Genomic DNA, 21,527 nt, shown 5'->3' on the forward strand with positions numbered 1-21,527 from the left:
CTCAAGGATGAAAAAAAAAAAAAATCTAACTTCTTTTGAGACTCTGTCATACACTCGACCTGGGACCGACTCGTTTGACGGGACGGGACTGTTTTCAGGACTCCTACTTGTTCTCATTCCTCCACCGGAAGCAAGTGTGCATGGGACTTCTGTGACCGACTGTCTTCGTTGGATTTTGTGCAAAAGAAAACAGTTTTTTGGTATTTTTTTGGGGGGGTCCGGTTGATTGGCTGACATGTTTGGTGGTGCCTAAGATGAGACGCTGACTTGTTGGACTGTGTGCGTACTTTCCGAGGGCGTCTAAATACATCTGGTATGTTGCTTCACTTGCAGGATAGAACTGGACTGGAATACAAATAATTTCACAGTTGTATAACCATTAAATAAATCCTCAATGACTTACAATTAGTTGCGAGGTTTTAGCAACTCGTTGAGTTTACTACCGTGTTTTTTTAATCAATCTTGCTCAAACTTTACACTAATGTGCTTGGCAGTCTCCAAAAGGTTTGTGGAAAATTTCTTGGTGATTCGGTAACACACGCTGAAGTTAGAGCGGTTGTTTTGCTGTGCATAATGTTTTTTTTTTTGGGTCCTGTCCAGCTTCCCAGGCAAATCATATAGATTTTCAAATTGACTTTACAAAAGAGAAGTGTAGGATACTTCTGTGCGGTGCAAAATTTCAAGTCAATCTGAAAAATCAGCGCCACCATGTGGTGTAGTTGTCAGAAAAATAATAGCTCAAGGAACATTGTAGAGAGGCATATTTTGACCAATTTTCAGCCTGCGGTTCAAAAGTAGAAGACGGTTAAGGCGGGGGTGTCCAAACTTTTTTCCACCGAGGGCCACACACGGAAAAATTAAAGCATGTGGGGGCCATTTTGATATTTTTCATTTTCAAACCATAACAAAATATACAGATTTTTTAAATTTATTTTACCTTTAGGGGTGTCGGGGACCATAAGTCATTAAAAATGTTAAAAATAAGTCAAATTATAATTTTTTTAAATTATTTAACGCTTACAGTAAATCTCTATATCAACTTCAAGTTGATATAGAAAATTAAAGCATGTGGGGGCCATTTTGATATTTTTCATTTTCAAATCATAACAAAATATATGGATTGTTTATTTATTTTACCTTTAGGGGTCTTGGGGACCATAAGTCATTAAAATGTTAAAAATAAGTCAAATTATAATTTTTTTAAATTATTTAACGCTTACAGTAAATCTCTATATCAACTTCAAGTTGATATAAAAAATTAAAGCATGTGGGGGCCATTTTGATATTTTTCATTTTCAAACCATAACAAAATATATGGATTTTTTTATTTATTTTAACTTTAGGGGTCTTGGGGACCATAAGTCATTAAAATGTTAAAAATAAGTCAGATTATATTTTTTTTTAAATTATTTAACGCTTACAGTAAACCTCTATATCAACTTCAAGTTGATATAGAAAATTAAAGCATGTGGGGGCCATTTTGATATTTTTCATTTTCAAATCATAACAAAATATATGGATTGTTTATTTATTTTACCTTTAGGGGTCTTGGGGACCATAAGTCATTAAAATGCTAAAAATAAGTCAGATTATATATTTTTTTAAATTATTTAACGCTTACAGTAAATCTCTATATCAACTTCAAGTTGATATAGAAAATTAAAGCATGTGGGGGCCATTTTGATATTTTTCATTTTCAAATCATAACAAAATATATGGATTGTTTATTTATTTTACCTTTAGGGGTCTTGGGGACCATAAGTCATTAAAATGCTAAAAATAAGTCAGATTATATATTTTTTTAAATTATTTAACGCTTACAGTAAATCTCTATACCAACTTCAAGTTGATATAAAGTAATAGAAAATAAAATAAAAATGTTTTATGCCTTTTTTGTCAAAAACAAAGTTTTTTTTTATAGTAAAAGTGAAATATGCAGTATTTAGTAATTAGAGCCCTAAAAGATCAATAATACAGGACACCATTGATTTTAATTCTTTCATATTTTTGAGTAATCACAGTGAAAAGATAAATAAAATACCACTAAATATATTTGGGATCCAAAAGGTGCCCCACTCATAAAGTGATACCTCTATATTAGGTTTTTCTTTTACTTTCAACACTTAAGTCACGAGATCAACTTCAGATATATCTGTCGATTTTACGCTGGGAGCTATTATTTTGTTTGTTTTATGCGCTTTTGTCAAAGAAAACACAATATATGCAATATTTACCACATAAAACATTTTAAAGTGAAACATTCGAAGTAATTGGAGCCCTGAAAATAATTCATTATAACATGGATTTTGTGTGATTATTTATTTTTTTGGAACAATGGCAAAAAAAGAAAAAGAAAGAAAGACTAAAGAAAAAATAACAGCCTGCATGGCAGCTTTTGTGTCAACATTGCAACTTTTTCTCGTTAGATTTCACCTCATTCCACTTTTATTAATGTTCTTTTTTATTTTTACAATAGTATTTCCAGAATGTGTGGCGGGCCGGTAAACAATTAGCTGCGGGCCGCGAATGGCCCCCGGGCCGCACTTTGGACACCCCTGGGTTAAGGGAAGACTCCTAATTGAGCTGGAATTCTCAGTGCTGAACTGGGGCCGTATTTATCAAGCGTCTTAGAGTGCCACTTTACACTTAAGTATTTATAAAAAAAAAAAAAAAAAATGTTTTTTTTTTTTTTTTTACATAAATAAATACAATCATGTGTGCTTACGGACTGTATCCCTGCAGACTGTATTGATCTATATTGATATATAATGTGTTTTTTATGTTGATTTCATTAAAAAAAAATAAAAAATTCTTGTGCGGCCCAGTACCAATCGGTCCGCGGACCGGTGGTTGGAGACCACTGGTTTAGACAGAGCGGGTATTATTTTTGTCACAGATTTTAATAAGGGGCGTCATCTCATCAGCAACATCACACAGCAGAGCTTTCACAGCAGAACTAAAGGTCATCACAACTCTTCGATATCTCGCCACTGGGAAAATAATTAATGAATTGGAAAGAAAAGGAAACATTTATTTTTGATTCATTGCCAATATTGTTTGTTTTGTATTATTTTGTAGTTTATTGTCAAAATATACACTCCCATTGTCCACTTAAATATTTCTAAGATATTTCTTTATTCTTAGACAAGGGATTCCCTTCCGTGATTGGTCATTTCTATGGACACAGAAAAGACGACACCTAAAATTCCGTTTACGGCACATAGTAATGTCGTAATTCAGCGACACTTAAGATTCAGTCCTACACTTCGCTGAAAGTGTGAGTAAGACGCTTGATAACTAACTTTTAAGTGCAGCTTTCAGCGAAGAATTTCTTTACTCATACGTCAACTCTTAGCAGACTTCTTAGGAGTAACTCTAAGAAGCTTGATAAATACGGCCCCTGGTGTTCTTGCCGACAGGAAGAGACGATGGACTTCAAGACGCTGAGGGCAAAGTTCCAGGCTGAAGACGTCCTCCTGAGGCAGAGGACCTGGGAAAGCCCCACCCTCTCGGAGAAACCCAAAGCGGTTCCTCCTCCCGGGAGAAACACGCATTACCTCCCGGCAGGCGCTCGCCCGTCCCTGCTCACTTCCATTAACCAGACCGTGAACGGGAGGAGCGCCTTGGCCCCCGGGGTGGTCTTCCAAAATGAGAAGAAGCCTCTCATTAAGACGAACGCAAATAAGAGTGAGGGGAAGCTGAACGGCGGTAAGGACAAATTGATGAAGGGAAGCAGGGAGTTTGAGGAAAAGAGGGATAAGAAGCTCCCTGGGGTGACAACTACAGAGCTGGTGTCTGTACCAGCGCCCCCTAAAGCTCACACCTCCAAGAAGAAGGGGTTTTTTGGCTTCAAAAGGTCAGCAAAGTCTGTTGACATTCCAGCTGATTCCGTCTTGGACTCCCCTAGTCTGGACATCTCTGGACCAGCCCTACTCATTCCTACTCCTCCCGAGTTTGAAGACTCGGAGTCTGACAGCTCGCCGTCAGACTACGGAGTGGACTCAAACCCCGTCTCTACTGACTTCACCCCTCCCCCCGCCTTCATTCCAGATATTCCGCACCCTCGTACCCTGAGAGTCCAACCCCCGCCAACCTCTACCCCGCCCATTTCCATACTTGACAATCAAGGCGACCTCAGCACAGTGCAGATCACTCCAACCATTTACCAGGCCGCCTTCAGACCCCCACCTGGGGTCTCGTCTCCGCCACCTGTTAGCGTAGAGGCGCTGCTTAACCAGCCGACTAAAGCCCGTGTGTCCGCCCCCTCACCAATACAAGATGAGACTCCAACGCCTCTATTCTCTGCCTTGGAGAGGGCGGAGGACATGAGGAAGCCCTCCCCAGCGGACCAGAGGATTCGGAGTGCTCTGGAGAAGGCTACCAAAAAGGCGACCAGCAAGTAAAAACAAGACTTTCTTCTTTGCCACGACATAAAATATATAACATTAACAAAAAACATTTCTATTCCCAGCGTCCAGAGAACCTCTTCCCTCAATGTTCCGTCTCTTTCTGAGGATCTCCACCGTCCTCAGAGCATGCTCGCAAGTTTCCCACCCATCGACTATGACGCCATGACGGCCGGACAACTCAACGGAATGGATCACAGTAAGTCCTCTTCGATCGTCTTCCCGCCGTTCTTAGGGACGCTCAAATTAACCATGATGTCATGGGTAACCCGCCTGGTGCAGCCCCTGGTCCTGTTCCGCTCGGGGCTCGAGCCTAGGTCCTCCACTGAGCGTGAGAGCGCTAGGCATCGAGCTAAAAGCCAGCAAAGGTGTCAGGGAGTGAGGTCTACCAATGTGAATAATAGCCACACCCACAAAAAAGCCTATTTTTGGTACTATTAACTAGGAACAGGTTTTGACCAATATCCATCTGTACTACAGAGTATCTATTCATGTAAAACCAAACTGTACCATCTTTCGATACCTTTGTTGCACCGGCTCCAGCACTTCGCAGGCTATCGTTTCCTAAACAGACGTATTAATAGCCAAATAGAATTGCAACAAAGAAAGCATGCCGGATAGAAAACACTAAGAAAGTAAGTCCCTACTCTTCAAAATGCGATAGCTTGATGCTAACTTGCATTGGATATGCCATAGACATGCTACCGATTAGCATTAGCAATTTTACATGGCTATTTCAACACCTCCAAATTTGGTATTGAAAACTACAACTAAGATGCACGTTACAATGTATAATATATATATATATATATATATATATATATATATATATATATATATATATATATATATATATATATACACACACAATATTATGTATATATACATATGTATATATAATACACATATATATATATATATATATATATATATATATACATATGTATGTGTATATACATATTTTTTTATGTATATATACATATGTATATATGTGTAAATATAATACACATATATATATAATACACATACACATATATATACATATACATATATACATACATTATTATGTATATATACATATGTATATATATATATAATACACATACATATATATACATATATATGTGTATATATATAACACACATATATATACACACACACGTATATATACACACACACACACATATATATATATATATATATATATATATATATATATATATATGTATATATATATATATATATATATATATACGTATATATATATATATATATATACATACATATATATATACATATATATATATACATACATATATATATATACATATATATATACATACATATATGTATATACATACACATGTATATATATACATATATATACACACATACAGTATATATACATACACATATACACACATACATATATACATATACACACACACACACATATACATATATATATATATATATATATATATACATATATATATATATATATATATATATATATATATATATATATATATATATATATATATATATATATATATATATATATTTAAAGTTGGACAAAATTGGAATTCACGTTATATTGTCAATGAACCGCAGCTTCCCAGTGCTTTCAGCACTCGTGCACCACGTCCACTGTAGGCTAGAAACAATTACCTTGCTCCTCGCTTGTGTTGCCAGCTACTTACACAATAACGCTTGTGTTTTTTTTTAAAACATTTCATTGGATAGTAATTTTGCTCTACGAGCTACACACTGACTACTCTTCTTTGCGGCAAACGGACTACCAGGGAAGCTTCGAAAAAAAGGACCAGTCCTGGCTGACATTCCTTTAGTGTGCCTGACACTTGGGAGCAGCAGTGAAAGGAATTCCAAGCATGTGCGTCACAATGACAAACCTCCGGAATCCTTTCCCAAGGACTATGTCTGAACAGTCCATAATTGGAAACGTAATCAAGAGTCTATTCTGACATCACAATCTGCGTATAGGGCCCTGGTTGCTAGGGTTACACAACAACTACGCCAAAGATTTCTAGAAAACGCCTTCATTAGTAATCAACTTACCCTCATTTAACTTACAGGCTAACTCAAAACACTTGTATCTCAAATCAGTGACTTCCATTGAAATGAATGTCAATGTCCAAACTGCACAATTTTAACATGCCTTTTAAAAAGAAAACGATCATTTTAGTTCAAGAATTGTGTATAAAAACAACTACAGTAGTTTTACAATGTATTGTAATAGTAATGTACAACATTTACAAAACCAGTGAAGTTGGCACGTTGTGTAAATGGTAAATAAAAACAGAATACAATGATTTGCTAATCCTTTTCAACTTATATTCAATTGAATAGACTGCAAAGACAAGATATTTAATGTTCACACTGAGAAACTTGTTGTTTTTTTTGCAAATAATCAACTTAGAATTTAATGGCAGCAACACATTGCAAAAAAGTTGTCACAGGGGCGGTATAGCTCGGTTGGTAGAGCGGCCGTGCCAGCAACTTGAGGGTTGCAGGTTCGATCCCCGCTTCCGCCATCCTAGTCACTGCCGTTGTGTCCTTGGGCAAGACACTTTACCCACCTGCTCCCAGTGCCACCCACACTGGTTTGAATGTAACTTAGATATTGGGTTTCACTATGTAAAGCGCTTTGAGTCACTTGAGAAAAAGCGCTATATAAATGTAATTCACTTCACTTCACTTCATTTTTACCACTGTGTTACATGGCCTTTCCTTTTAACAACACTCAGTAAACGTTTGGGAACTGAGGAGACCAATTTTGAAGTTTTTCAGGTGGAATTATTTCCCATTCTTGCTTGATGTACAACTTAAGTTGTCCAACAGTCCTCCATTGTGGTATTTTAGACCACAGAACACTTTTCCACTTTGCATCAGTCCATCTTAGATGAGCTCGGGCCCAGCGAAGCCGGCGGCGTTTCTGGGTGTTGTTGATAAATGGCTTTGGCTTAGCATAGTAGAGTTTTAACTTGCACTTACAGATGTAGCAAGGAACTGTATTTACTGACAGTGGTTTTCTGAAGTGTTCCTGAGCCCATGCGGTGATATCCTTTACACACTGATGTCGCTTTTTGATGCAGTACCGCCTGAGGGATCGAAGGTCCATAATATCATGGCTTACGTGCAGTGATTTCTCCAGATTCTCTGAACCTTTTGATGATATTATGGACCGTAGATGCAATAGCTCGTTGAGAAATGTTGTTCTTAAACTTTTCGACAATTTGCTCACGCATTTGTTGACAAAGTGGTGACCCTCGCCCCGTCCTTGTTTGTGAATGACTGAGCATTTCATGGAAGATGCTTTTATACCCAATCATGGCACCCACCTGTTCCCAATTAGCCTGTTCACCTGTGGGATGTTCCAAATATGTGTTTGATGAGCATTCCTCAACTTTCTCAGTCTTTTTTGCCACTTGTGCCAGCTTTTTTGAAACATGTTGCAGGCATCAAATTCCAGATGAGCTAATATTTGCAAAAAATAAAGTTTTCCAGTTGGAACATTAAATATCTTGTCTTTGCAGTCTATTCAATTGAATATAAGTTGAAAAGGATTTGCAAATCATTGTATTCTGTTTTTATTTACCATTTACACAACGTGCCAACTTCACTGGTCTTGGGGTTTGTACATTGGGGGTGGATTTCTATGATACATTCCTTTTGGTAGCTTCTCCATCAAACACACCATCGGCAGCTTTTCCGTATTTGAATGCCTAAATGTCCGCAGTTTGGATATTATTTTAACATCCTTGGCTGGCTTCAGTATGATGCAGACTCGGGTATGCTCAAATTGCTTCGTCAGGTTGGCTTCTCGCTCGGTGATGTTTTTGAGGATTTCTTTCTTTAATTCAACGTTGGGCTGGGGTAGGTGGCCTAAAAATAAAAACTCATAAAAAAATGTTTTTGATTATTTCCCTACTTTTTAAAGAAACCACTTATTGCAAAGGACAGATAATTCTTTTATTTTTTTTATTTGATCAAAAACTAGTAGTGTGAAATGACTTTTCCTCCCACTCTTATCAAAAGTCTTATTTGTATAATGTTTTTTATAGTAGATATAAATTGTACTTTTTATGGAATAATTTCAAAATAACTAAATTAAGAGATTCCTCTGGGAGGCAATACTTCTGTTTTGAATAAAATATTAAATGTAGTAATGCACATTTTATACAAATAAATATTAATCTTCAACATTGAGATGAATAAAGTGCAAATTTTGAATTTCTTTCTTGAATAAAATACTTCTGTAAACAAAAATGTAGTATTGTACATTGCATGCAAATAAATAATCTCCAATATTGAGATCAATAAAGTGCAAACTTGAATCTTCTGTCTTGAATAAAATACTTGTAAAATGTAGTATTGTACATTTAATGCAAATAAATAAATCAAGTAAAACATTGAGAAGACTATAGTTTCAGGCTTTTTCATTCACACATCTTGGCGGTGTGCAGAGCAACCAAGTTTTAAACAAACTGTGCAGCGTGCGGTCCTTTCGTCCACACCTGTTGCCACAAATCCAAACCACCGACGGCACTTTTCTTTTCTTTGGAACGTTTATTGTAACATTTTCTACGCCAACTAATGATGGTAACGCTTGTAAATCAAAGCGTTATTTAAAGCACAACAATTAGCCAAAAAACAGCTCTTATCTCAAAACATTAAGTTGGGGAACTCTTAAGTCAGGGGTGTCAAACTCATTTTAGATGGGGGGCCACATGGAGAAAAATCTACTCCCAAGTGGGCCGGACCGGTAAAATCACGGCACGATAACTTAAAAATAAAGACAACTTCAGTGAACAATGGGAGACCGGGCTTTCTGCTCTGCTGCTCCCAGTCTGTGGAACGCTCTCCCTGACCACCTGAGGGCACCACAGACTGTGGATGCTTTTAAAAAAGGCTTAAAAACCCTTCTTTTTAAAAAAGCCTCTCTTTTTTTTAGATATATGCATACTAGTTTTAGCTATTTGGCTGTTCTAGTTTTTATTTATTTTTTATTATGTTTTTATTTTTTCTAATTTATTTTATTTTATTTTTTAAATACACTGTAGCACTGAGGTTGTTTACTCAATGTAAAGTGCTTTTTACAAATAAAATCTATTATTATTATTAAAAAAATAATATAAAAATTAAATTACAGGATGTTATTTATGTAGTTTGCTTACATCGTGTGGTATATTTTTTTAATTTTTTTACATATGTAGCATAATCTAGAAAGACACAAATAATTGCTATTGTGACATCTAGTGGACACAATTAAAACAGCAGTTTCTTTCATTCAAAAATTTCGGCTAATTTTTATACTTAGTAAACTCATCCCACGGGCCGGATAAAACCTGTTCACGGGCCTGATCCGGCCCACGGGCCTTACGTTTGACACCCCTGTCTTAAGTTGAGGTACTACTGTATAGATCAGGCCTGGGCCATTATTTTGACTCGGGGGCCACATTTACAGAAAAAAATGTGTCTGGGGGCCGGTATATCTATTTTTAGGGACACTAATACCAAACCTCACAATAATGTCTGATTGAATGCTAAAAACGTAATGACAGACCGCCTTAAAAAAACGTCATGGAATTTTTACATTTTTCTATGAACGATAAAACACTGAATATTGACAAAATATGAATGTCGCACCCCCTTTCAATCGACATATTTTACAATCAAGTGAAACGCAACAAAAATGCAACATAAACAGTGAAATATGAACGCAAAGGGTACAAAATAAACCCACCTACAATCTGATATATCACTAAGCTTTAGAACTTTCCGCGTCTGTGGAAACGCTTCCCGCCCACACTGCTTGGTGCCTCGTCTGAGCTGCTAGTAGTAACTAATTAGATGACCATAGTAACTAATTAGATGACCATAGTAACTAATTAGATTACCATAATAACTAGTATATCATCCAAAAGTGCAGATTCCAACCATTGAATTACTTTGTATAGTTGAAGACTTACAGTCATTAGAAAACATCACTGCACATCATAATGGCAGCTACACTTTCCATCTTAAAGATCTGAAAAAATTATTTGGGAATGTCCGGCGGGCCAGATTGAAAAGCTTAACGGGCCGCATGTGGCCCCCGGGCCTTAATTTGCCCAGGTCTGGTATAGATGGTTTGTGTTATTTTGTGGAGTGGTGCCACAAACAGGTACCGCATTTTTCGGAATATAAGGCGCGCTTAAAATCCTTACATTTAAAAAAAAAAAAACGACAGTGCACCTTATAACCCGGTGCGCCTGATTTATTCTGGTTTTGCTTACCGACCTTGAAGCAATTTTATTTGGTACATGGTGTAATAAGTGTGACCAGTAGATGGCAGTCATGCATAAGAGATACATGTGTACTCCAGGATGACGCACCGGAAAAGCTCACAAGTATATAGTTCTAAATTCCAGTCAAAATATCTTAATCCCCTGAGCAGTATTTTTTCAGTGAGCCATAAGAACATGTTTTTAGGCAATATATGTTCTGAAGAAGAAAATACAACTTTGTTATAAGACACACATTTTCACAATACTAATAAGCATAGCCAATAATAAGTTGTGATTTTTAATTTCTCATTTCGAGAAATTTTACCAAGAAAATTTTGACTCGCTCCATTGGCAGATTTTTTTGCTCAGTACAAGCAAAAATAACTTGTAATTAGGGATGTCCGATAATATCCGACTGCCGATAAATGCTTTAAAATGTAATATCAGAAATTATCGGTTTCGGGTTCAAAATTATCGGTATCGGTTTCAAAAAGTAAAATTGATGACTTTTTAAAACGCCGCTGTGTACACGGACGTAGGGAGAAGTACAGAGCGCCAATAAACCTTAAAGGCACTTCCTTTGTGTGCCGGCCGAGTCACATAATATCTACGGCTTGTCACATACACACAAGTGAATGCAAGGCATACTTGGTCAACAGCCATACAGGTCACACTGAGGGTAGAAATACAAACAACTTTAACACTGTTGCAAATATGCGCCACACTGTGAACCCACACCAAACAAGAATGACAAACACATTTCGGGAGAACATCCGCACCGTAACACAACAGAACAAATACCCAGAACCCCTTGCAGCACTAACTCTTCCGGGACGCTACAATATACACCCCCCACCCCCACCTCAACCCCCGCCCACCTCAACCTCCTCAATTCTCCCAAATTTCAAGCTGCTGTTTTGAGGCATGTTAAAAAAAATAATGCACTTTGTGACTTCAATAATAAATATGGCAGTGCCATGCTGGCATTTTTTTTCCATAACGAGTTGATTTATTTTTGGAAAACCTTGTTACATTGTTTAATGCTTCCAGCGGGGCATCACAACAAAATTAGGCATAAATAATGTGTTAATTCCACGACTCTATATATCGGTATCGGTTTCGGTTGATATCGGAATCGGTAATTAAGAGTTGGACAATATCGAAATATCGGCAAAAAAGCCATAATCGGACATCTCTACTTGTAATGAACAAAAAAATCGGCCAATCTAGAAAGATCTATAGCTTAAAACCAAGTTATGTCTCACTGAAAAAATACCATTCAGGGTATGGTGACTTGTATCAAGTTTGTTTGGATCAGTGGTTCTTAACCTGGGTTCGATCGAACCCTAGGGGTTGGGTGAGTCGGCCTCAGGGGTTCGGCAGAGCCTCCGCCGCGGAGGTCAAGACACGCCGGACTCATCGTGTAAATAAAAACTTCTCCCTATCGCCGTATTATTGATACCCCCCAAACAATGTTCCCTCTAATTTTCCATATGTGTGAGCAAACGCAAAACCTCCTTGAGCATTCGGTGGAGCACATGTGGTCACACCTGTCCCAAACCTGACTAAATAAGTTAAAAGTTTTATTATTGTAATCAAATGACAACAGTCATTTCCATGAGATTATTTTCTAATATAAGTGTTTTGGCCCACTTAAAATGACTATAACATAATGTTTTTCATGAGCTGTGTACTAGTATTATATGTCTTTCAGATATCGCATTTAGTTTCCACTAAAACATTCACATGTTGCACAATGAGATGTAAACATGGGATTATGTGTACATTCCTGTATCTTTGTTTGTAAAAATATATATCTATTAGTATTTCTTTAATATAATAACATCATTTTAGGATTACAGTTCGGGTTCGGTGAATGCGCATATGAAACTGGTGGGCTTCGGTACCTCCAACAAGGTTAAGAACCACTGCTTTAGATATTTTGACTACAAATTAAAACTGTATACTTTGTGAGTTTTTCCCAGTGAGCCCGTTCAATAAATGACGCTAGCAAGTACCTGTAAGCAAGCAACACCAAAACTTTGATGTTCAATTTTGACTATAGAACATTACGTAGGGCAGGGGTGTCCAAACTTTTTCCACTGAGGGCCGCACATTGAAAAATCAAAGCTAGCAGGGGCCATTTTTATATTTTTTATTTTAAAAACCAATACAATATATGTATAAAAAAATATACATTTAGGCTTCCACTCAGGCTTGATCCCGGGGACCCCAAAGGGTTTTGGTCCAAAAAATATAAAAAATTTGTCATTATTCAGTATTATTATTTGTGTTATTATTCAAGTTTTTAAATCTCTAGATCAACATTATGTCTGTCAATATAACATTTTTTAAAGATTTAAATTGTGTGCTCTTTTTGTCAAAGAAAACCCTTTTTTTTAATGAAAAACCCCCAAAATATGCAATATTTTCACCCAATAAAAAATTTAAAAGGAATATTTGAGATTATATAATAATTGGAGCCTTAAAAAGGTCAATAACTCATAACACCATTGATTTTAATTCATTATTATTTTTTGAGCAATGACACTTAAAAACTAATCACACTAAAATTGTAGGGGATCCAAAAGGGTCCTACTCATTAAAGTGTTAAAAAATAAATTATAATTTATTTTTTTTACTGTTTACTTTTAACACAATAATCTCGAGATCAACTTCAGATCTATCTGTCAATTATAAGTTTTATTGTTGTTTACGTTTTTTGTTTGTTCGTTTTAGGCCCTCGTTTTTTTACACGGCAAACACAAAATATGCAACATTTCCCCCAAAAAAATATCTCAAAATATTTAATGTGACGTAATTGGAGCCTTGAATAGGTCAATAATTCATAATGACATTGATTTTGATTCATTATTATTTTTTAAAGAAAGAAACAGCCTACATGGCAGCTTTGTGTGATTAGAGTAAACATTGCGACATTTTCTTGTTACATTTCAACTGTTTGCTCTTTAAATACCACTTTTTATGTTTTTTATTTTTTTCAATCGTATTTTTAAAATGTGCCGTGGGGCCGTTAAAAAATGACCTGCGGGCCGCAAATGGCCCCCGGGCCGCACTTTGGACACCCCTGACGTAGGGCGTTAAAAAATGTGTGAAAATTTTTTAGTCCAACTTTGGTGAGCTACAAAGTCGCACCGCTGGATGGAAGGCGGATCGTTATATACGACGAGCACTTCCTGCCATGAATTGATTAACGAGTTGGAAAACTTATTCGGGTGTTACCATTTAGTGGTCAATTGTACGGAATATGTACTGTACTGTGCAATCTACTAATACAAGTCTCAATCAATCAATGCTTACGGCGTTCAACGCCCCCCATCTTGAGGCATTCTGGGAGATGTAGATTATTTACAGACCTGGCCAATGCTAAAACGCCAGAAGAAGACGACACTCACCAAGTTTTCATTTTATACCGTCGCGGTATTATTGAGAAGACTTTGAAACCGAAATACCGCGGTACTGATAATACCGTTAAATCAAGTGACGATATTATGTAACTGCGTGCAGGACGAGACTCTCCGACATTTGACGTCATGGCCCAAGGAGGGACTGGAGACGTTTCAGAGTTGTTGGTGGTCCCAACTCCTCCACACAGGATTGTGGATCCGGTCTTTCCAGTGGTTCCTCCAGTGGTTCCTCCAGTGGTTCCTCCAGTGGTTCCTCCAGAGACGCCGGCCAAACCATTCAGCCTCAAAACCCCCAGCCTCAAAACCCCAGACTTCATCCCGTCGCCTGCGCTACAAGGTAATGTTTGGACTTGAAGGTATTGTGACGTTGGTACTAGCCTTGGTTGCGTTCTACTTTAGAGATCCCTGCGGCGTCTTTGGAGTTCTCCGAGACGGACAGCAGGAATGTGGGACGCGTTGACATCGGCGCCCGTGCGGAGTCCACCGGTCCGGATATTCCATTCGGCGTGAACCTCGCGCCATCGAACACTAGTAATGTCGCGATGCCAGGAGTAGCCCTGCAAGGAGATCCTGGGTTCGCAGTTAGAAACCCAGACAAGCCGCTTCCCTTGCGGACTGGGACCTCCTTTCCCACCCCGGCTGTGGACGGTCTTGCCATGGGGGGGTAGGACGCGCCCATCAAGCCCATTTTTGAAGTAGGACGATCTGAGTTTTGTTGTATTTTCTACAGGTTTGCTACAGAAAATTACTTCTCTGAGGACGGGGCCAAAAAGAAGACGAAGATCGGCGGCTACAAGAAAAGGAAGAAATCTCTAAAAAGTAGGAAGTAGACTGATAGATACAGACACATAGACAGGTGTATTGATGATGTCTCTGATCACAGATCCGTATGCCGAAGCTACTCAGGAACGTGTAAGTGTAAGTGTTGATTATCTGTCAAAAAGAGTCACGGTGAAATATCAACTCAACCAAACTTCTTTTGCAGCGTGAAGAGAAAAACAAGATGGGCAGGTTTGGAAAGTAAGAACTTCATTTTTTTTTTTTTCTCATTAATTTACTGTTTTTCTTTGTACTGCCATTGATTTTGATCCTGCAGAGAACCCCACGACCCCACATTTGTGGTCGTTATAAGTAGGAGGAAAGTCATGCTGTTTATTACTATTATCCTGCAAATACACATTTTTCTGAAATAACAGGAAACTCAGCCATTTGTTATTCGTTCATTTTTTTTTTTAAATCAAGTATTTCTGTATTTTTAAGTACATTTGACTAAATACATTCGTAAGAAACGTGTGCTTTTTTTATAACAACCAAGTTTTTATTGATTTTAACGTCATTTTATTATTTATTTTTTTATTTTATTTTTTTACTTCTTACCTTACTTATAATCCTTTTTATTCTTTAAAAAAAAAAAAAAAGAATAATAATACTTTAATTTAATTTTTTTTTAAATAGTTAAAAGGAATGTAAGAACTTTTAATTGTACTTATTTACGCTTTCAACTTTGTTATTTAAAAAAAAATATGTTTTGGTATTTCAAAGTACATTTTGATTCCTAAAAAGAGACCAAGTAAGTTTTTATTTATTTTAAAGTAATTTTACAATTTATTATTATTATTATTTTACTTTTTACCCTACTTAATCATTTTTACTGTTAAAAACATAAAATAAAATAAAAATTAAAAACTATTTTTTTAATTAAAAAAAATATGTTAAATAAAAGGAATGTAAAAATTCTAATTTTACTTATTTACTCTTTAAATTTTCTTAGTTTTTAAAAATATGTTTTGGTATTTCAAAGTACATTTTGATTCCTAAGAAGACATCATTTAAGTTTTTATTCATTTTAAAGTAATTTTGTTATTATTATTTTTTTTTACTTCTTACCTTACTTAATCATTTATATTATTAAAAAAACTAAAACAACTTTTTTTTTAAATTAAAAAATATGTTAAATATAAGGAATGTAAGAACGTCTAATTGTACTTATTTACTCTTACTACTTTGTACTATATTTTAAAAAATATGTTTTGGTGTTTCAAAGTACATTTTGATTCCTAAAAAGAGAAAAGTTTTTATTATACTATTTTTTTTTTTTACTTCTTACCTTACTTAAGCCTTTTTATTCTTAAAAAATATATACATATATTCAAAAACAACTTTTTTTAAATTAAAAAATATATATTAAAAAAAAGAAATGTAAAAAGTTCAAATTTTACTTATTCACTCTTTAAATTGTACTTGTTAGTTTTTAAAACTATGTTTTGATATTTCAAAGTACATTTTGATTCCTAAAAAGAGACCACATTTTTAATAACAGCAAAGTAAGATATGTATTTATTGATTTTAAATGTATTCAATTTTTTACCTTAGCTGCTTTTATTACCCGGCTTAAGTATATTTTGTTCTTTATTCTGAAAAAAAAAAAAAAAATTATTTAAACAATTGGAAAGTGGGACCTTTTAAAATTGTATTTTTTCTAATGGATGTATTTTAAAGAAAATGTATTATCTTCAATGGAAAAATAGCCTTTTTTTCTAAATAAAAGCAAAATATTTATTTTATTGTTCAGTATTTTTTTTTTTTTTTACTTTATTCTAAACAAAAAAATAGGGCCTGTTTTTGCATTTTTTTAATGTTTTTTATTTGGATTTATTTTCGGTATGCAAGTGTGTAAGTTCTAAATTGTTAGTCGTATTTTTTAATGCTTAAAAAAATAGTTTTTCATGCACATTTTTGTTCCGTTCACCCTCCATTTTGGATTTATTCCATATTGAGGTGCATATTAGTGGTATATATTTTGGTCCACCAGAAGTGACAAGAAGGTGGTGGTAGAAGGTCCTGACGAGAAAGAGCTGAAAAAGAGAGAGAAGCAGCGCGTGGAGCGAGAGAAGAAAGAACAGAAGGAGAGACAAGAGAAGGAGAAGAAGGAGCACAAGGAGAGGGAGAAGAGGGAGAACGAGATGAATAAAAAATTCAAGGTGAGTGGAGGGGATGGGGATGATGGCGACATCTTAGCGTACATTCCTTCCCCCCAGCGGACACGCCACCTGAGCAGCGCCTAATTACTTTGTGAAAATATTGCCTGCTGAGTATTAGGGAAGGAAGCAGAAGGCTTACAAGAGCGCCTCTACTGGCCGCAGCCAAGTACTGCGACCAAGCAATCATGCATTACTGTCCTCATCCATGAATTAGATCTCCGGTAACGAGGAGGCCATTTACAACGCCATGGTCAAGGGGATGACGAAAAGGCAAAAGGACGACCTGCCCGTGGAGAACGGGGACATGGTCAGCATCATCAGGACCACCCGATGTCCCAAAGGCAGATGGTTAGCCCGCGACCTCGCCAACAACTGTGAGTATATAGCGTGTCCTGAAGCTCGATGAGCAAAAATGGACTCGTCATCTGTGATTTCGTTGACCGCCTAGACGGGTATGTCTCTGTGGCAAACTTGGAGCTGGACATCAAGGAGATGTTGGCGATAGGAAAGAAAGTTCCCGCCGCTACTCCGCCTAAGACCATCAACCTTGTGGATTTGGAAGCCTCCAACATAGGGAGCAGGTATGTTTGGAAAACATTCATTTGTTTTGAAATGTTTGTAATAATAATACTTTGTGGAGGACCAGAGAACATGACAATAGTCTCACCAAGTCCCACCTCAGAAAACACTTGGCTCTCCAAGTACCACCGTAATGAGCAACGTTCAAATACAGTAGCGTAGTAGGTCTAGGTATTGATATAAAACAAGGCACAGGATTTATTTAAGGTGCCCGTGGTTTGAGAATCACTGGTATAAACTACAGGAACTTAAAGCATGTGTTAGAAACTCCGTGATATTTTTAATATGTAGGATAAAAGTCAGCTCAGAGTCCAATGTAGCGCCCAGAATTGTTATGCAGTGTTTCCCACACATTCATTTATTTGTGTTGTGTTGCCTTATTTGTATTTGACCACTACTGTTTTCTGTTTATTTGTTACTGACTGTGGCAGGACACCTCTGCCTCTGTTTCACTTTATGTTGCTGGTAAATAATATGGTTGTAGTAGTAGGCTAAAGTTAAATTATTTAGTATGCACTAATTAAAGGGGCAGAGCTTTAAGAGACATTTTAGCTTTTATATTTTATAAGATATATTTTTTGTAAGAACCACAATTAATAAATATATTTCAGTGAATAACTTATTGTTCAAATCTGTATATAAATATGTACATAAAGTGTTGTAATTATATTGTAAAATGGATGGATGGATGTTTAAAACAAAACTGTTATTATTAATTAGTAAGTATACATTTTTTGAGCCTTTTTAGAGAAAATCATATCATTGTAGTAAATTATGCAAATTACTCGATTATGTCATGCGACCACGCCCATAGCCACGCCCCCACCGCCACAGGTATCTTGGCAGTTTATGGGAAACACTGGTTATGGATTGTGCAATTTTGATTAAAAAAAATTCTGAACTTCTGGACCTGGGGAAACTGATGACGCCCCCCCCAGAAGAAGCATTTAAAAATTCAAAATAAATCCCCAAGAGGCAGCATATGAAAATACAAAGAATCCCTAAAGCAGTAGCATATACAAAAAAAAAATAGGATCTAAAATAGAGCCTTGGGGAACCCCACACCTTGTTTCATGGGTTCCTGAGGAACACGCATCCATACTTTTGTAAAAACATCACTGTGTGATATAAAAGCGGAACTCGTTACAGTAAAAACATTACCAGACTACTTTAATAGTAGTCTGGTAATCAGTAAAGATAAAATGTTTCACTTCAAAATGAACTGCTGTAAAATATCAAGCTAAATTATTATTATTATTAGTAGTAGTAGTAGTAGTAGTAGTAGTAGTGTTAGTTTTAGGTCATGGCAGCAGTTCAGATTTGCATGCATTATATCTACAGTGTCAGTTTGTCCCTAATGATAAACAATCCGCTTCCCATTAACGACTTTAAGGGAATTAAATGTCTTTTGTTTGCAACTTTAAACAATAACAACTACAATCAGATATTATTGTAATTTTTTTCAGTTTTTATTTTATTTTTTTTACATGGAAAAATAATTGGGGTTTCTATGTTTTTTTATTGTTTTTATTTTAAAATATATGCAAAAAATATTTATGTGCGACTAATGTTAAGTAATTATTTTCTTATTATAATTTTTGTTTGAATTATGATTTATGTGCATTATCTACCTAGTGTACATTTAAAACAAAAACAAACTTAAACTTGGGGGACAAACAGCACAAAAGATCTGGTTCTCAAAAATGATTATTATTTTTTATTTATTTATTTAAACCACAATTAATATTTGAAACCTACTACTACAGCTCCAAAAATACATATACAAATATTGTTTATATTTATATTTTCACTCTTTAAAGACCAGTATGTTTACATAGCTAAAACTTTTAAAAGTACTTCAGTTTGAAATATACATGTCAAACATTAAATATATTTAACCCTTTAAATAGTGTAAATTAGCATATATATACATACATATACACATACATATATATATTAAGGACCAGATGAGTCGCCCGCTGGCCTGTTCTAAAAATAGCTCAAATAGCAGCACTTACCAGTGAGCTGCCTCTATTTTTTAAATTGTATTTATTTACTAGCAAGCTGGTCTCGCTTTGCTCAACATTTTTAATTCTAAGAGAGACAAAACTCAAATAGAATTTGAAAATCCAAGGAAATATTTTAAAGACTTGGTCTTCACTTGTTTGAATAAATTCATTCATTTTTTTTACTTTGCTTCTTATAACTTTCAGAAAGACAATTTTAGGGAAAAAATACAACCTTAAAAATGATTTTAGGATTTTTAAACACATATACCTTTTTACCTTTTAAATTCCTTCCTGACAATTTAAATCAATGTTCAAGTAAATTAATTGTTTTTATTGTAAAGAATAATAAATACATTTTAATTTAATTCTTCATTTTAGCTCCTGTTTTTTCGACGAAGAATATTTGTGAAATATTTCTTCAAACTTATTATGATTAAAATTCAAAAAAATTATTCTGGCAAATCTAGAAAATCTGTAGAATCAAATTTAAATCTTATTTCAAAGTCTTTTGAATTTCTTTTAAAATTTTTGTTCTGGAAAATCTAGAAGAAATAATGATTTGTCTTTGTTAGAAATACAGCTTGGTCCAATTTGTTATATATTCTAACAAAGTGTAGATTGGATTTTAACCTATTTAAAACATGTCATCAAAATTCTAAAATTAATCTTAATCAGGAAAAATTACTAATGATGTTCCATAAATTATTTTTTTAATTTTTTCAAAAAGATTCGAATTAGCTAGTTTTTCTCTTCTTTTTTCGGTTGAATTTTGAATTTTAAAAAGTCGAAATTTAAGATAAACTATGTTTCAAAATTTAATTGTCATTTTTTTCGTGTTTTCTCCTCTTTTAAACCGTTCAATTAAGTGTAAATATCATTAATTATTAATAATAACATAGAGTTAAAGGTAAATTGAGCAAATTGGCTATTTCTGGCAATTTATTTAAATGTGTATCAAACTGGTAGCCCTTCGCATTAATCAGTACCCAAGAAGTAGCTCTTGCTTTCAAAAAGGTTGGTGACCCCTGATCTAGTGGTACGCCAAAGAATCACTTGATTAAAGTACATTGTTCAAACTGTGCGTAATGTTACAGTGATCAAAATATTAAATATACACTACCGTTCAAAAGTTTGGGGTCACATTGAAATGTCCTTATTTTTGAAGGAAAAGCACTGTACTTTTCAATGAAGATAACTTTAAACTAGTCTTAACTTTAAAGAAATACACTCTATACGTTGCTAATGTGGTAAATGACTATTCTAGCTGCAAATGTCTGGTTTTTGGTGCAATATCTACATAGGTGTATAGAGGCCCATTTCCAGCAACTATCACTCCAGTGTTCTAATGGTACAATGTGTTTGCTCATTGGCTCAGAAGGCTAATTGATGATTAGAAAACCCTTGTGCAATCATGTTCACACATCTGAAAACAGTTTAGCTCATTACAGAAGCTACAAAACTGACCTTCCTTTGAGCAGATTGAGTTTCTGGAGCATCACATTTGTGGGGTCAATTAAACACTCCAAATGGCCAGAAAAAGAGAACTTTCATCTGAAACTCGACAGTCTATTCTTGTTCTTAGAAATGAAGGCTATTCCACAAAATTGTTTGGGTGACCCCAAACTTTTGAACGGTAGTGTACTTGTTAAATAAAATCTCTGCCTTGTTCTTATTGAATATTTACGTTACTGTATTCTAAAGTTATGTTGGTACTTTGAGAGCCAAGTGTTTTCTGAGGTGGTACTTGATGAAAAAAGTTTGAAAACCACTGAGTTAGACCTTTTAATAAAATAATGTACATGTTTTTGATAACATTAACAATTATTTAGTCTGT

At 35.3% G+C, this 21,527-nt stretch overlaps 1 protein-coding gene across 3 annotated transcripts in view; it reads left to right on the top strand.

Annotated features, from left to right (window-relative positions):
• Positions 1-21,527, top strand: part of LOC133644117 (histone-lysine N-methyltransferase, H3 lysine-79 specific) — a 33,806-nt gene that overhangs the window by 600 nt on the left and 11,679 nt on the right. The window contains exons 1-11 of one of the 3 annotated variants that reach the window (XM_062038436.1): positions 60-313; positions 3,420-4,399; positions 4,472-4,605; positions 14,225-14,461; positions 14,524-14,788; positions 14,855-14,943; positions 15,008-15,042; positions 15,110-15,144; positions 16,937-17,105; positions 17,320-17,479; positions 17,554-17,686. In XM_062038436.1, the coding sequence (XP_061894420.1) occupies positions 3,429-4,399; positions 4,472-4,605; positions 14,225-14,461; positions 14,524-14,788; positions 14,855-14,943; positions 15,008-15,042; positions 15,110-15,144; positions 16,937-17,105; positions 17,320-17,479; positions 17,554-17,686 (2,228 nt within the window). In that variant the 5' untranslated portion in view covers positions 60-313; positions 3,420-3,428. Of the gene's footprint in view, positions 1-59; positions 314-3,419; positions 4,400-4,471; positions 4,606-14,224; positions 14,462-14,523; positions 14,789-14,854; positions 14,944-15,007; positions 15,043-15,109; positions 15,145-16,936; positions 17,106-17,319; positions 17,480-17,553; positions 17,687-21,527 lie in introns of those variants that run through there. The other 2 variants (XM_062038438.1, XM_062038437.1) reach the window with 2 other exon arrangements.

The sequence above is a fragment of the Entelurus aequoreus genome, linkage group LG27 (genome assembly GCF_033978785.1).
Source record: "Entelurus aequoreus isolate RoL-2023_Sb linkage group LG27, RoL_Eaeq_v1.1, whole genome shotgun sequence".
Classification (NCBI taxonomy): Eukaryota; Metazoa; Chordata; class Actinopteri; order Syngnathiformes; family Syngnathidae; genus Entelurus; species Entelurus aequoreus.